The 18,734-nt window shown below is 38.2% G+C and overlaps 1 protein-coding gene across 1 annotated transcript in view; it reads right to left on the bottom strand.

Moving 5' to 3' along the window:
- The window catches only part of LOC126161324 (kinesin-like protein KIF13A), a 136,927-nt gene that overhangs the window by 91,988 nt on the left and 26,205 nt on the right, over nt 1–18,734 (bottom strand). The window contains exons 13-16 of the mRNA XM_049917079.1: nt 17,683–17,816; nt 13,600–13,782; nt 3,490–3,681; nt 1,519–1,721 (exon numbers count right to left, since the gene is read on the bottom strand). Of these exons, the coding sequence (XP_049773036.1) occupies nt 1,519–1,721; nt 3,490–3,681; nt 13,600–13,782; nt 17,683–17,816 (712 nt within the window). The remainder of the gene's footprint in view (nt 1–1,518; nt 1,722–3,489; nt 3,682–13,599; nt 13,783–17,682; nt 17,817–18,734) is intronic.

Here is an 18,734-nt window from a genome sequence, read left to right as displayed (position 1 = left end):
CGTGGAGAGCTGCATCAAACCAGTCTATGGATTGAAGACAACAACAACAACAACAACACACTCAGCATTTGAAGTCATCATTAAAAATATACTACGAAAATACGACTGGCAAGACTGTTTGGGGTGTATGTCAATATGGCCAACTCTACAGTCTGAATTTTTTCCTACCTGTAACAAGAGATGGTTGCTAATAGGAACTTTTATGAATCGTGAATCACACGCAGTATTCTCTTCACCATAAGAATAATATGAATGTAAACATTATGCCATGTATTCTTTCATGTTTGCTGCTATTTCATTTAAATAATGTCTGCCTAATAAACTGCAAAACTAGAGTGAGACAACGGCAAACGCGGAAGAATATACATATCATGTCATGTTTCTATTCGTATTATTCCTATGCTGGATAGTGATACAGTCAGAAATGAAGCACGGCAACAGACTAGATTTTTGAATCTAAGATGACTAATTTCTGTGCAGAATGTAATGTAATAAAGAGTCGTCTGCAGAGGTTTTCAAACGGAGAAAAACTTTCGCTAAATTCTCATTCAGAACATTTTCTATCATACGCAGTTTATTATTTGGTTCTAGTTAATCATTATCAAAGAAAGCAGTAGTGTAAGTAACAACAAATAGCAGTCTCTTGTCACTGTTTCGCTAATGAGGCAAGGAAGGGTACCCGTTTAAATACAGATGCCTAACGCATAGCAATGGCTACCTGGTAAAGCTTAACTGCTAAGCTTATGACTCGAACCAAACTACTGTAGCTGTATCTTCATCCATTCGACCTAAATTGTGTCTCATGTTACAATGGACCAACTTTGTTTCTATTTGGAGCTGTGGTCTAAAACTTTTCTCTCCCCTTAAATTTCGAGTTTCAAATTTCAGGTGCAGCTTAGATTCGGGAATTTTTTTTTCCTTCATTTCGGGTCTCATTTTTCAGGTGCGGCTTGGATTCGAGTGCGGTTTAGATTCGAGTAAATACGGTATTCAACCATGAGAGATGTCTCTGCAAGCTATTACATGACATGATCCACACTATGAGGTTTCATCATACATCCTACACTGCCGTACAAGTGTATCATACCCACTATCAATTTTCTGTATGCCACTGTTGGAGGGATATTTTCCTGTTGGAGGGATATTTTCCACTGTATAGTATTCACTCGCAACTTAAAGCTGGTTTTCTGGTACACCTTGTATCATGTAACAAGTCAGAATGGTGTGGGGGTCAGCTTTTCGTACATACATTATTGCTGTACTTCATGTTGTTTTGTAAACCTTGGGTATACCTTTAAATGGGATGTAACCTCTGCTGTGCACTTCACAGTGGTTTGTAGAGTACAGATCTAGACATTCCTTAACTTACGAATATATATATGTGTGTGTGTGTGTGTGTGTGTGTGTGTGTGTGTGTGTGTGTGTGTGTGTGTGTGTGTAAATGCTAAATATCAAATTAAAAGATGCAGACTAACAGTCAGTTCACTTATACAAAACTAAATTTAAGCACTTTCTTACCTTTGGAATGTTTGATACAATCTCGTATGTGACACCACTCTGTGTCAAGCAGTCTGTTCGAACAATCTTTTTTCGTATCCTGTCAGTTATGCTTTGTCGCTTGTATATATTCAAAGCAAGTCTCTTCCTAAGAACTAAATCCATAGTTGCTGGATGAGACAGTCTGACAGTTGTTTTCAGTATCAGATAAACCCTTTCATTGGCTGTAAAAACATTTCAGTCATATCATTATTATTGTAATCTGAACAGGATATGACAGTAAATTTAAATTTCTTGCTCTAGTTCATGATTAATTTCCAAGTATTCATTGCATTTCAAAATGTGTTTAAAATCAAGAAATATTTTAAAAATATATTTCTTATAGAGACAGAAAATAATTTAATCATAACTGTCTGTATTGATCACACCGGTATGACTGGTTTAGCTTATTGCTATGAGTATCAATGTCAAATGCTTCGTACACCCAGGTACATGAAGAGGTGCGCCTGTTTATGTAACTGCATGTGCTAAGCATTTGACATGGACATTAGCATCAGAATACTCTTAAAGACTGCAGTAAGCCAAAACTGGTCATATTGTGAATTATTCAATAAGGTGTGATCAAAATGGACAATTATGAATAGTACATTCAAGAGGACAGTTATGAACAAAGTGCCAAATATAACCACAGACTTGTTTATAGATTTTATGTTTTCAATTGACAGAAAACAATATTTATGGTATTTCACATATCTATCAGTTTTGAGTCTGGTGAGGCTCAAAACCTGTGTAGATGGCAGGATCTATAAGAAGTAAAATAAAAAAAATGGTGAGATATGAGTATCTTAATAAGCAAATACAATACAACTCGCAATTCAAAACTAAGGACTGATTGTTAACTAAGAGGGACTGTCTACACAGAAAAAATTGTGCATTCCCAATAGTTTCCTGTCATCATTGTCACTGTAAATTACTCATTGTTCACTTTTGTCTGCATTATGGACATTAAAATAAACAATACCTTTGGTCATAAATCAAGACATGAATACATTCCCCAATGCTGAAGTGTTTAATGAAAGATTAATTCAGCATTAAACACACAAAACATACAGCACTATCATAACAAGTGAAGGAAAAGGTGTGCAATCTTATGTGAGAGGATGTAAATCCAATACAACAAACAGTGATTTGTGAGGCAGAGGGACAAATTTATTTTAAAATGAGAGAAACAGCCACTGGGGCAAATTCAAAAACTAGTTGAATATGTAAAGTTTCCAAAATTTTAAGAAACGGTTCATCAGGAATGTGTCTCTCACCTCTGCTCCAGTTTTTCCTGATCGAGAAGCCGATAAATAGGCAATCCCACCCCCTTTTGTTGCAAATACTTTTGATATTCAGTTTTTCTTTTTCTTTTAATGAGATCAAGTATCTTCTTCCAGTGTCTGTCATCATTCCACAAATGCCTAATTGAAGTTGTAATAACTCTGAAGTAAAATTATAACATTGTAATTCCTTTTATATATTCTGAGAAGTAGTCAGAGCAAGGAGTTTGAAGATAGCTACAATTATCATCCAGGAACATCCAATTGGAGACATATTATTTATTCTCTGTTGTAAGATCCCCTTTAGCACAGTCTTGAGAATACCTACCATCCATTCAAATGTGGTATGTTGGCATACTTCACATTGATATTCTGTACACAAGCCAGAAATATGAATGGTAGGTGTACCGGGAATTTCTCTGCTGGATTCCAATGACCTGAAGGAAATTGGGTAATGACATTTGGATGCCGGTTGTTTTGGTTATGGTGGTTCAACACATCCAGGGTTCAACACCTAATTGTTATTTATGTTTTAGTACACTCAAAGGATTACCCATTTTTAAAAAATATAACAACAGTAAAACACATATGTGACCAGCAGTTACGTAGCTGCACCACAAACAAATTTGTGTCCATACTGAGAACAAGCAAGCAGTGCTTTTCTTTGTACCTTCTGTAACTTTATTTAAGTGCAAGCTGTCATGGATGGATGAGTCCCATGCTGCTACAGCACAAACATCTTTTTCTTCATGTTTAATTATAGGTAAGTTATAGAATTTGTTGCCATGTTCCTTTGGTAGAATTGAATTTGCTCCAGTAATTGAAACATCTTCCCCAGATTGATGTACAGATAGATCATCAGCTGTAATAATGAAGAATCATGTCAAGTTACAGTAGAAAAAGTAAAGAAAAGTATTAGCAAAAAATTAGATACAACTACTGATTGCCACTCAAATTTTTTTATAAACTGAATATTTCAATATCTCTGCATGAAAACAATCAAAAATATTAATAAAAATATTTTCAAAATGAAGACAAAAAAATTAAGGGTACAATTAATGAGTGGAATAATACACAATGTCAACTTCCATTTCCTCATTTTGAGTCATGTTTACATAGCAAGACAAATAATAAAGTAGAACAGCTGTTCTGAAGCAATGTGGGTAAGAATCAATGAAGCCACAGTTCTGTATACATAATTTTTTTTAATTTTAATAGCTGCCAAATATTTTGGGGATACTTTAGTCTGATAAAAACACAGGTTAAACTACAGTAATCATTAACTTTTTCAGAAAGAAAATGGATAGAAGGGAGGGAGGGGGGAGAGGCAGTTACAGGCCAGTTTTAACCACACAAATCTACACAGTTATGAACAATCAAATTGATGACCATCCATGATCAGTAAGATACATTGGTAACAAATTTAATAATTTAAGACTGACACCATAATGATACAGATGCAAAGAAAAATAATAGAAAACAAATTTTAAAACTTGATAGCATGCATCCCTTACTTCCTCTCCATCAATGTAACCCCCCCCCCCCCTCCCTCACACACACACACACACACACACACACACGCACACGCACGCACGCACGCACGCACGCACGCACACACACACACACACACACACACACACACACACACACACACTCACACACACACTTGTACATCAAAACTGGATGGTAAATACCAAACCTCATCCACACAGCAGTTGTAGATGGTTTGTTTATTTAAATCCGAAACACTGTTACGCTATTACAAGCCTTCACAATTTATCTACTTTTGTGTACAGATGTTTCTTCATTTGGGATATTCCCAATCAAATAGGCAACAAAGGCAATGCACTTGCCTAAATAGAGAGTATTTATTTATTTTATTTATTTATTTAATTTCATGTTCCGTAGTTACTGGTAGCGAGTGAATCACAAGGATTTGGAACGTGTCAGATTCTACATAGTTCAAATATAACTTGTATAAATACAATAAAAAGATACAATGTACATAAAAGTCAACTAAACAACAGCACAATCAATTAACAGAAAATTCCATTTCACGTGTTAAGGATGAGTAATATATTTATGATATGCAATTTGTCAGATTGTAAACAGTTGAAATATATCTTACACAAATAAAAGACACGATGTAAATAAGATATCAGCTAAGCAACAGCACATTCAGTTAACAGAACATTTTTGTTTCACATGTTAAGGACGTGTAATATATATAGGAGCCAAGATAAACTAAGTATTCCAAAGGAAAAACAGGAATACCAATAAATAATTGTCATATGCCTAAGATAGCACTCAAAATAAAATTAATTATACTAAGTTTACAACACTTACAAATTTAGTGAGCATATATTTTCTTTCACATATTCATCAACTGTATAAAAAGATTTCTCTATCAGGTACTCCTTGAGAGTTTGTTTGAATGCTGGCAATCTTTTGTGAAGGCATTAGATGTGTGGTGAGAGAGTATTAAAAAGCTTAATGCTGGAGTAATAAGCTCCTTTTTGAACCATAGTGAGGCTTCTCAGTTCAATGTACACACTGTTTTGGTTCTTGTGTTATAGTCATTAAATTCGCTGTTATCTTTGTAGATAGAAGGGTTTTTACAGACAAACGTCAACAAGGAAAAGATATATTGTGAGGAGGTGGTAAGGAACCCCATCTTTCGAAACAAGTGCCTGCAAGAGTGCCTGTGATGGTCACCACGCTTTTATCTGTGCAATGAAAATTTTCTTTGTGAGAGGTTGGTTCCCCCAGAATATAATAGCATATTACATTAATGAATGAAAATAGCCAAAGTACGAAGACTTAATGGTGTCTACTTCAGCCACTGAAGCAATAACCCATAGTGCAAATATTGCTGAACTAAGTGTTTTATAAAGATGAAGAATATGTGCTGACCAGTTACATTTACTGTCTATATAAACACCCAGGAATTCTGTAACCTCAGCTTTTTGTATTTTTTTATCTCTGCACTTAATGTTAATTTCTTCCAGATTTCTTTGTGGAGTATGGAATCTCATACAAAGGGTTTTATCTGTATTGAGTGAGAGACTATTAGAAGAAAACCAGTTTACAATACCATTGAAAACTTTATTCGGGTTTGTTCAATATTGTTGTCTATAAAATCATCAATTAGAATTGTAGTGTCATCTGCAAAAAGAGTAAATTTACTGTTTGTGTCAGAACAAAGTGGGAGATCATTAATGAAGATGAGGAATAGTAGTGGACCCAAAACAGAGCCTTGTGCCACACCACAAGTTACTAAGTCCCACTCAGATGAGGCAGGTTCTCTGGATGAGCCATTCAGCATTACAGTCTGCTTTCGGTCCTTTAGGTATGATTGGAGCCACGAACCAACAATACCACCCAAACCATAATATTCTGTCTTTTTCAAAAGGATTAGATGGTTTACACAATCAAAGGCTTTTGAGAGGTCACAAAAAATACCTATTGGAAACATTTTTTTGTTCATGGCTTCCAGAACCTGGTTGGTGAAACAGGTGCTTGTTCTGTAGAAAGACCAGCACAAAATTCAAACTGACTCTTGTTTAGGATACTGTGGAAGCTAAGATGGCTGACAATCGACCTGTGCATGAGTTTTTCAAGAATTTTTGAAGAGATGGTTAAGAGGGAAATTGGGCAATAGTTCGTAACATTGTTTTCCTCATAATATTTTCAACATTTCATGGCCCTGTCAGCAACTGTATAAATATTAATTTTAAATTAACAACAGCCTCAGTTGCAATGTTTACCTAGATTTACCTAGTTTTCAGTTGGGATAACCCAACCTTCTTCATAGTAAAAGGAACTACGATTTGTCCATTATGGACTACGTCAAAAACTAAAAACTATAATATAATAATACATCGTCATATTGTAATAACTTATTGGGAAACAGCCTCAGCCCCACTTCGCAACCACAGTACGTCAGCAACGGATGTTGTAGTGGAACTGGCTATAGCCTCGAGAGTGCATGCGCGATATTGTCTCATGCGTACTTGTTAACACTGGTGCCAACACGTACTCTTAAACTCAAAATTTTATGAATAACCAGGTGTGGCTAATGAAATTGACATACATGTTATCCTGTAAGGAACAAAGAAAGATATATCGTCTATCTTAACATTTGCAATAATATGTTGGACGTCAAAAGTGAAGGGAGGAATGCATTTATTATTTTGTTGGAGATGGCGCGCGTGGTTCGACATTCGCTGAACACTTAGTGCAATGGACTCACGCACCCAAACCTCCGGATAATACTCAGCTCCTGCGTTGTGAAGTGAAGGGTGTGAGGTTGGATATTTTTGAAGAAATGAAAATTTTTAAACACTTACTATATGACAAAAATAACCTTCTTAGCGACCAGGTGCAGCTGTGAGACAAAAACTTTTTTGAAAGCTTTCAACCGTTATTCCATCCGCCATAATTTTAGGGAGTAATCACGCCATAATTTTAGGGAGTAATCATTATACCCTTGCCAACATGTTTTTAGTGCTCCTGTTTGCTGAATAGCTGGGATTATATGGTATTTCAAACCCGTAGTTATCCTCATGCGGTTAAGTTCAATGATTAGCACGAATGTGCTAGGTTGGCTTAAAATATTAAACACATTCCTACCTTCACTTTTGACGTCCAACATTTTATTACAAATGTTAAGACAGCTGATATATCTTTGTTCCTTACAGGATAACGTATACATCAATATCGTTAGCTGCACCTGATTATTCATAAAATTTTAAGTTTAAGAGTACATGTTGGCACCAGTGTTAACAAGTACGCATGACACACTACCATGCATGCACTCTCGAGGCTATAGCCAGTTCCAGTACAACATCCGTTGCTGCTGTACTGTGGTCGTGAAGTGGGGCCGAGGCTGTTTCCCAGATAAGTTATTGCAATATGACGATGTATTATAATATTACAGTTTAGTATGGACAAATCATAGTTCCTTTTATCCTGAAGATTGTTGGGTTATCCCAACTGAAACCTAGGTAAATCTAGTTAACCATTGCAACTTAGGCTGTAGTTAATTTAAAATTAATTGTTTTTCTCACCTTTTTTAAAGAGTGGTATCACTACAGCTAGTTTTAGCCTGTCTGGGACTATTTCTTCTAGCAGAGATGTAAATATGTTCATTATATTTAGCGATTTCACTTTTGCCCTTCACACATGTTATCTTTTTAGCTGCATCTCTATAATTCATTTTAGCAGCAAAATCACGCACACCCATATTCACCGCCATCTTATGAATGACGCATCAAGAGCCAATAAAATGTCTTTCCCATTGAATATCACTATAATTTGAAAGACTAAGCACACAAGAGAGACAAGAGAAATGAATGTTACTTTCCAGAGTGCATATCCAGCAAAGTAAGATCCAAATGCCTGGTGCAACACTGTACAGCACCACTAAGTATTGTGGTTACTCTTCAGACTTTGTTACCCCTAGCTGAAAGAACTCCCAACAGCAACAGCTACCATTCAGTTTTAGAAATGATGTTTCCCTCCTCCATGTAGCCTTATTCCAACAAGCCAACATCTATGCAAGTATGTTGTGCAATCCTTCCTCGACCAGTACGCTGCCCACAGACAGTGCACAGTGAACGTGTCTGGAAGTTTGCTAAGCAATGCTCACTTGTGATTGTGGTCAGCAACTAATACTGATTAACTTTAGACTTGGACATAATCTGTCTGCCATACATTGAGGACATATTCTAAAGCTGTCTAATTCAAGGGAAATAAAATTCGCAGTTTTTATCAAATATCACGAGAGATCCCTGAAATGTTTAATTTTAGGTATGTGTTTCATAGTTCTCCGTATAGAGCTATATTGTACAGGTTGTACATAGACAAAATTTCATTCCTTTGCAATGGTTCTTTCATGGTCACTAATATTTCCCTATCATCCAAGATAAGCGATTTTGTGACAAAGGGAAAACATTAATCTCTAAGAATGGAAAGTCCAGGATGGAATAACAACTTGAAAAGGATAGATTGCTACTCACCAAATACAAGATGCGTTCAGTTGGATGAGACCCCAGTAGTTAAGTGTGCGTAAGTTGTGCTTGTGTGCCTATGTGTGTGTTCTGTTTGAGAAGATAGACTTTTGACTAAAAGCTTAAATGTTTAGTAGCCTTTCATTGCATCTGTCTGCAAGTCAAAGCCACCTCTATGTGGCAAGTACAAAACTATCCTTTCCGTACAGGTGTTTTTTCAATATTTCAACATTTAAAATTAAAACCTGATTATAGGATAATTTATAAAAGCAATGCTGCAAATTTCCAATTCACTGCTGTAAAACTTTAAAAAAAACTTCTTTACTGCACTAATTTTGTCACTATATTTGCTCCTTTAGAATGACTGCTGCATTCTCACAACACATGGCAACACAAAAAACAATGTTGTGTATTTATAGCATTACATCAACCTTGATTACCCCAGGCCCAACAATGTCATTATGGAAGTGCTACACTGCTGCTAGGTTTGCATTCAGGTGATTTATCTCCTTTCAATGACTATTTTTCCTGTAGAGTCACTGTAATGGATAAAATTGAAGAAGGAATATGCTAGGCCACATTCCACTCTTCACAATGGACAAGAAGAGGCAGAACCGACCAGTCAAACCATACATGGAAGTGAATGGTACCTACATACATACTCTGCAAACCATTGTGAAGTGCATAGCATGGTATCACATGTAAAAGATTTGTTTCCATTCCAACTATACCGTATTTACTCGAATCTAAGCCGCACTCGAATCTAAGCCGCACCTGAAATATGAGACTCGAAATAAGGAAAAAAAAATTCCCAAATCTAAGCCGCACCTGAAATTTGAGACTCGAAATTCAAGGGGAGAGAAAAGTTTTAGGCCACACCTCCAAATCGAAACAAAGTTGGTCCATTGTAATATGAGACACAATTTAGGTCGAATGAATGACGATACAGCTACAGTAGTTTGGTTTGAGTCGAAAGCTTAGCAGTTAAGCTTTACCAGGTAGCCATTGCTATGCGTCAGGCGCTCCGTCCGTATTTATACGGATACCCTTCCTTTTTCACGTGCTTCATCTGGTTTGAATCGATTGCTTATTTTGCTTTGATCTGATAAGTGCCGTTTTCAATGTTATAGGTGTTTACGTTAGTCACTCTAAGCTGAAAATGCATTACTATACCGTGTCATGCATTGTTTGTCACATTCTGATAGTGCGTGTTTACGGCCTGTTGCTGCTCGCAGCATGGCTTGCTTTTGTGCGCGCTACCGCCGCCTACAATTTAAAAAAAAGAGAGGAAACGTCACATTAGCGAAACAATGGCAAGAGACTGCTATTTGTTGTTACTTGCACTGCTGCTTTCTTTGATAATGATCAACAAGAACCAAATAATAGACTACGTATGATATAACATGTTCTGAACGAAAGTTTGGAGAAAATTTTTCTCCGTTTGAAAATCTTTGCGGCCGCTTCTTTAGTACATCAAATTCTGCACAGAAATTAGTCATCTTAGATTTAAAAATCTAGTCAGTTGCCGTGCTTCATTTCTGACTATCACTATTAGGCATAAGAATAATACGAATATAAACATCACACGATACGTATATTCTTCCGCGTTTGCTGTTGTCTCACTCTAGTTTCATAGTTTATTTGGCAGAGGTTTTGGCGCCAGTATTTATCTTTGTGCCTACAAAGGATGCCTGTGTAGCGCTACATATATTCGACGGCAGAAGTTAGTTGTGGCGGCACCTATCAACATTTTTCAGAACTTCCGCTTGCTTTGCACTCGATTCTAAGCCGCAGGCGGTTTTTTGGATTACAAAAACCGGAAAAAAGTGCGGCTTAGATTCGAGTAAATAAGGTATACAGAGTGTGGGAAGAATGACTGCTTGATTGCTGCTGTGCACACATAATTAGTCTAACCTTGGCTTCACAAAACCTATGGGAGTGACTTGTAGTGGCCTGAGAAGAACTTGAGATTCTCTATTTAACACATGTTCCAGAAATGTTTCAGTAGGCTTTCATGGAATAATTGGTATCCATTTTTAAGAGTCTGCCAATTAATGATTTTCAATATTTCCATGATGATCTCTTCTGACTAACAAACCTGGGAACATTCATATTGCCATTCTCTTTAAACATTCAATATCCCTCGTTAATCCTAAATGCTACGGATCCAACACGTTTCTGCACTATTCCAAGCAGAGATGCACAGGTGATTTGTAAACAGTCTTCTTTGACTATGACTGAGCCAATGTGATCATTACACTTAATATCCCAATTAACTGTTACATCTAGGTATATGTACGAGTCAACTGATTCCAATTGTGACTCATTGATGTTGAACAGAGAGGACAATACTTTTCTGCATTTTTGAAGGGTACAGCCTTACATTTCTGAATATTTAAAACCATTTGTCAATGTACGATAATGTTGGAAGCTGAAGAAATGAATTAAAATTTGTGCCACAGCCTGGACTCGAATCTGAGTCTTCTTGTTTACTAGGCAGAAATGCTGACCATTACACCACCACAGCACTATGGACAACATTGCTGCACGAACTACCCAAGTCGAGTGCCGTCCCTAACACAAACTTCAGTTCATATCTCCAGCTTATTTTCCCCATACATTATCACATTACCAGGGCTTTCTGGCTTTGGAATAGCACCCCAGTGTTGGACGTAATGGGGAAGTCCTGTACTGAAAATAAGCTGGAGATATGAATTGAAGTTTGTGTTGGGGAGGGCACTCAACATTTGTGCAGCAATGTTGACCACAGTGGTGTAATGGTCAGCATTTCTGCCTAGTAAGCAAGAAGACCCGGATTCGAGTACCGGCCGTGGCACAGTTTTTAATTCATTTCTTCAGCTTCCAACATTATTGTAGATAAAGATGAGACTTAAATGTCTCAGGGAAAATTTAAATATAACATATGTTAATCTTTGCACTACTCTGAAATCTTATCAAGATCTGACTGGATGTTTGCACTGCTTTTTGGAGATAGTACTTCATCACAGATAACTGCATCATCTTCAAGAAGTCTGATGTAACTACACTCCTGGAAATTGAAATAAGAACACCGTGAATTCATTGTCCCAGGAAGGGGAAACTTTATTGACACATTCCTGGGGTCAGATACATCACATGATCACACTGACAGAACCACAGGCACATAGACACAGGCAACAGAGCATGCACAATGTCGGCACTAGTACAGTGTATATCCACCTTTCGCAGCAATGCAGGCTGCTATTCTCCCATGGAGACGATCGTAGAGATGCTGGATGTAGTCCTGTGGAACGGCTTGCCATGCCATTTCCACCTGGCGCCTCAGTTGGACCAGCGTTCGTGCTGGACGTGCAGACCGCGTGAGACGACGCTTCATCCAGTCCCAAACATGCTCAATGGGGGACAGATCCGGAGATCTTTCTGGCCAGGGTAGTTGACTTACACCTTCTAGAGCACGTTGGGTGGCACGGGATACATGCGGACGTGCATTGTCCTGTTGGAACAGCAAGTTCCCTTGCCGGTCTAGAAATGGTAGAACGATGGGTTCGATGACGGTTTGGATGTACCGTGCACTATTCAGTGTCCCCTCGACGATCACCAGTGGTGTACGGCCAGTGTAGGAGATCACTCCCCACACCATGATGCCGGGTGTTGGCCCCGTGTGCCTCGGTCGTATGCAGTCCTGATTGTGGCGCTCACCTGCACGGGGCCAAACACGCATACGACCATCATTGGCACCAAGGCAGAAGCGACTCTCATCGCTGAAGACGACACGTCTCCATTCGTCCCTCCATTCACGCCTGTCGCGACACCACTGGAGGCGGGCTGCACGATGTTGGGGCGTCAGCGGAAGACGGCCTAACGGTGTGCGGGACCGCAGCCCAGCTTCATGGAGACGGTTGCGAATGGTCCTCGCCGATACCCCAGGAGCAACAGTGTCCCTAATTTGCTGGGAAGTGGCGGTGCGGTCCCCTACGGCACTGCGTAGGATCCTACGGTCTTGGCGTGCATCCGTGCGTCGCTGCGGTCCGGTCCCAGGTCGACGGGCACGTGCACCTTCCGCCAACCACTGGCGACAACATCGATGTACTGTGGAGACCTCACGCCCCACGTGTTGAGCAATTTGGCGGTACGTCCACCCGGCCTCCCGCATGCCCACTATACGCCCTCGCTCAAAGTCCGTCAACTGCACATACGGTTCACGTCCACGCTGTCGCGGCATGCTACCAGTGTTAAAGACTGCGATGGAGCTCCGTATGCCACGGCAAACTGGCTGACACTGACGGCGGCGGTGCACAAATGCTGCGCAGCTAGCGCCATTTGACGGCCAAAACCGCGGTTCCTGGTGTGTCCGCTGTGCCGTGCGTGTGATCATTGCTTGTACAGCCCTCTCGCAGTGTCCGGAGCAAGTATGGTGGGTCTGACACACCGGTGTCAATGTGTTCTTTTTTCCATTTCCAGGAGTGTATTAACATTTTCTATCAAGTCATTAATATACAACATGAACAACAATACTAGCAACACACTTCCCTGGTGCACAACTGAAGTCACATCCTACTTCTGCCAATGACTCTCCATCCAAGACAATATGCTGCGTCCTCCCTACCAAGAAATTCTCAATCCACTGGCAATTTTTTTGATACTCCACAAATTGTGCTTTTGTTAATAAATGTTGGTGTAGTACCAAATCAAATGCCTCCTTGAAGTAAAGAAATACTACAGCCACCTGATGCCATTATAAAAGATTAGTAGGCAATTGCAGATACTACCATTGAGATCCAGGAAGAGAACAGGCACATGTGGTTCCATCCCAGGAGGCGGCTCCCAGTCTGCTGGGGCTCCTGGTATCCCAGAGCCTGGTGCAGGCACAAGGACAGCATTACGTTCCTCTGTCAGGCTCACCCACTGGTCTACCAGGCTCTGCTCTCTTTCGAGGTCTTGCTCTGTTTTGTCTGTAAAATAAATGACTCGGCAAGTGAAACAGAAATGGGGTCACTTTGTAGAATGTGTAAAACAGTACTTGTTGACGTGGCTTAGAATATTTGTTATTTGTTTGCTGTTTTATATTATTCACTCTGTTAACTGTTATATCAACCTCAAGATTCAAAAGTGAGAAGAGCAATTTTTTAGAAAAATACCTTACAGATTGTGCTGCAATCCACACAGAAAAAACAAGTCCATTAAATAAAACTCAGTATTGTGAAAACAGTAAAGCTAGTAAATTTACTAAGGTTGCAAGATCAAAAATTACACAATAAAATAGATTCTAGGTGGCTTTCAAGAATGGGACGAATTCTGGTATAACAAGACGCATCTGTATCCCTCAATATGTGCTGGCATACAAAATTGATCATGAAAGAGTTACAAGTTTTTAACAAGTTTCAGTAAGTTATTTCAACAATAAATTGTTCCTGATATTTGTACAGATATTCTGTACAGTGCTAATAATGAACCATTACAAAGAGTAGTGGTGGAGGTCTAGCAGTATCTTGACCAGACTGTAGTATCAGGCACTGCCTGTAGCTAAAGAAGTGAGGAAAGGACACTGTAGCTCTACTTCTTACAGGGAACATATTGGGACTACCAAAACATCCCACCACCACCACCACAACCACCACCACACAACATAGATTCACTGTGATTATCTTATTTCTTCAGATTTTCATGGGATTTTGAAAAGGACAAATGAGCCTCTTGTTTGTTCATAAAATTTACAGAGTTTTGAAAATATGTATGTCCTGTTCTAACACTAAACACAGACGTAACTAATTGCACACGTGTATAATAATAATATAAAAAAACATAATTTTTTTTTAAAACCCATTTCTTCGTAATTGCAAATATTCATGTAACTATATGCTTGATTTAATGTCCTTAAATAATTTTTGTATGAAATAAATTTATGTGTTCTGCCATTTCAGTGTGAAGTATGTAATTTTCAAGTAATACTGGTCCATGATGGGGTTATTTTAACAGCAGTCAATATACAAACTGCCAAAGTAGTTGCTCTCTCTACAATTTCTTGAAAGAAGATAATTAAAAAGACTGCCTGCTCAGCCATCAATATGTTGTCTACTATCAGTGACAGACCTGAGCCTCCTTGTTGTTTGTATTTCACAACCACACATACAAAGTCAAACAGGTGCTATAAAGTACATTAAGTGTAGTATTTCACAGTGTAGAAGTGAACTGCAAACTGCTAATGGACAGGAATTTCTTAATGCAAGTAAAGTCTGAAAACTTTTGTACATTTGGAGCTGTTGGAACAGTCACTTTCATAGGGCCTTTAGTTGAAATAATCCTAAAATAGGCTAGTGTTGCAAAATAATTACATAATTCCCACAAAAATGGTATAATACATAAATTTACAATGCACCACACTTCTGGTAAAAATTATAGGATATAATCTGTGCCAAAAACTGTGTTTATGCTTTTAAGACAGTTTATGAAGTTTTGCATCAGATCAGGACACAGTCTTTTTTGTACAATACAAGCAATTTCTTATTGGTAGTCATAGGTTTCTGTTTTTATCTGAGTTACAAATCACCAGTCACACTGATGAAGGCAATCTGCAGTAGCAGCCAAAACATCTGCAGTTTTATCACACCGTGATGCAGTTACACACCTAAAAGGATCCTACTGAACTGGTTATTGACTGTGAAAACTTATACTCTTACATATTACAACTCAACTTTGAGGCAAAAAACTGGTGGGGGGATAGATACAGGGCATCCAACAAAAGACTACCTGATTTTAGAAATGAATAACACAAAAAAGACCAAGAGTGGAATGCAATGAGCAATACATTTATTGTGAATGCTGTAAGAACTTTTTACATAAGTTTCAAAACATTAGTTACCAAATATGCTAACAGACAGTTCTTCATGCTGTACGGATCACATCTGCATGCATAAATAAACTCATTCTCTGCAAGAGTCTCTGCAATCACTTCACAATTTTTCAAAATGATCAGAGCTCACAGTAATGAGATGGCACAGACAAAAAACAAGTTTTCCACCACATCTTCTGGTATTTCAATGGAAAGGGATTCAGCTGCCACATAGAGTGAAGATTCAGGCTCATTCAGGGTGGTGGGATATTTCCAGAGACAGTGTTTCTATGTGCCCCACAAAAGTAGTCACATGGAGGCCAATCCATGCCTGCACCAGTAAATTTGGTAAATCCAATATAAGAATTCTATTCCTGAAGTATTCGTCAAGAAAGCAAAAGACTTTGCTTTGTGCAATGTGATCAAACTCTACCTCATATGAACCACTCACTGCCTCGTCGATACTTCAATGCTTGCTGTGTAATGACAAACTGTTCCAAAATTATAACTTGCATTCACTAGTTACCAATTCTCACCTCTGCTGCATACCATGTCTCAGAAGTTACTCTGTGAGAATGCAGTGCTTTTGCTTCACACAAATGTGGATTTCTGGAACCCCAAAATTGTCTGTTTTGTTTATTCATGAATCCATTCAAGTGGTAGTGTATTTTATCTGTGAACCAGATATAGTCAACATAAAATCCTTCATCATGAACCACTATGAGAACCTGCTCCACAAAGACAGCCCTCTGACACTCAATGGGTATGACGTGGCAACTTTAGATTTTGAATGAAAACATGTGCAGACTGATTCTCAGTATTGTATGCATGCTGGAACATTTCAAAATAGTATTTATTGCAATTCTTTGGATGGATTTGCTGAATAAGTCCTGAAAATGTGGTGACATTTCCAGGAGTAACATTAGTTTAGCTGGGGCCACCATTCCCCACTACATCATTAGACATGCTGCCTGTCCATTTAAATTTGTTGAATAGCTCACGGTTTTTGCGTTGAGTCCTTTTGGAACATTAAATTGTGTTTGAAAAAGAATCACATATTGCTCAAGGGAATACTTAATTTCAACCTCTTCCTTTGGTATGCTAAACTTCTTTCAAATTTTCAACTGTGGAACTGATCACTCTGGTTTTTGGAGTGCTATTTAAAGGCACTGTGTATTGCAATTACAGCACCGTCCGTTAGTAGCCTTTGTAACAACTGCTGTGAAACTTCTGTATAAAACTCCTACTGATTTCACAATAAACATGCCATATGTTGCATTCTGAAATGATGGAAATTAAAGGTTGGAATATCAACAACATTAGGAAAAGGACAGATTGCTACTCACCATAAACATGGCCCATTGAGTTACAGACAGGCACAACGAAAAGACTGTTATACATTATAGTTTCTGACCAAAATGTTCTTCAGCACAGAAAACACACACACACACACACAGTCACACAATCAAGCACATCTCACACAAGTGACAACTACTACCAGCTGTGCCGGCTGGAGCCACTTGTGGTAGTGGTCATGCGTTAGTGAGGTGTGCTTGCTTGTGTGAATATGCAAGTGTGTTCTCTTTATTTTAGAAGGCTTTGCTTGGAAGCTATAATGTGTAACAGTCTTTTTGTTGTACCTGCCTGCAACTCAGTGAGTCATCTTTATGGTGATAGCAATCTACCATTTTTCTGAGATTTGTTGCTTTCTCCCATTCATATTTGTTTTCATGCTTCTTTTGTTAATTATTTTAATATCAGGGAGCCCTTTGTTGGACACACTGCACGTACAAAAAGGATTTGCTTACTGAGCTGTTGAAGTTAACATTTCATCTTAAAGTAACTGGTTGTCGTTTTCAGTCCATGTGGTTCTTTAAATTATTGTAATAATAAACCAAAATAATATAGAAGATTAATGAAATGCTATTGTGACATGGTCATACTTCCACGGTATCTCATTTGTGTTTTGGTGAACAGTCTCAATTGGTGAATGAGACTACGTATATAGCAGAAACTGTAGTACCTTGTTTATTTATCAACTTCTGTATCTGTTGGTCTAGGTATTGCCGCCTCCTCATCAAGGCATCACTCCATTTTTCTCTGAGGATGGAAAGATCCTCTTCTTGGTATGAGTCTAATGGTTTCTGGAGACGTGACCTGGAACATATAAAGATAAGGGATCCAAGTTTCCAGTTTTTGTGGTAAAATGTTATAAAATTATCATAATTATTGTATTCACCTGAGTATAAGATGAATCTGAGAATAAGATGATTCCCTTTTTTCAAGATACTCTTGAGAAAAAAATACTTTTTAACATATTCTGAGTAACTGGAATTACAAATTTTTATTGATATAAGGTATCTGCCTAAAAAATTAACATTGCACCTATTATGAACTTAGTCATTTATTGATTTACTACATTTTGATAATACACAGAAAAAAATAAACAAAAAGAAATTGTTTATATTAATTTTTATCTTCACTGCCTTTTCAATTTACTTAGTCTGTCATCTGTGGCAACACTATTTTTAATCATCATCATTTTCATCCTGACAGGACAGTTTTAAAACATATATCTTCATTGCCACAAATATTCTGCAGTTTGTTCTGAATATGTTTGGATTTCTGAGGTTTTGGTTTTGGTGGGACCTGAACACATAGCGAATTTCGCTTCTATACTGATGTGAGAACGTTACAGTGTCTCTTACTTCCAAACATATTGCCTGCCCGCCACTCTCTCTTGGCTGTGTAGAACCAGCAGCTGACACTCTTCCTATCATTCCTGTCATACCTCATGGTCATCATTGACAACATTGATGCAGGAAACACATACGAGGCCTGTCTAAAATGTATCTGACCTTTGGCCAGAAAAAATATTTCGAATACCTGATGGGGTTGGAACCCTAATCCCCTTCAAAGTAGGCCCCTTGTGCTGGCACACACATAGCCCATCAATCCTTCCATTGCTAGAAACACCTCTGGAAGTCTTCTTTTGGATTGGTGTTCAACCCCATCGTCGTTTTACGCATTATCTCTTCTCTACTCTCAAAACGAGTGTCTTCAATTTTGAAAACA

Source organism: Schistocerca cancellata, chromosome 2 (assembly GCF_023864275.1).
Source record: "Schistocerca cancellata isolate TAMUIC-IGC-003103 chromosome 2, iqSchCanc2.1, whole genome shotgun sequence".
Lineage (NCBI taxonomy): Eukaryota > Metazoa > Arthropoda > Insecta > Orthoptera > Acrididae > Schistocerca > Schistocerca cancellata.
The sequence above is the reverse complement of the archived record's forward strand: the minus strand, read 5'-3'. Positions and strand labels throughout refer to the sequence as shown.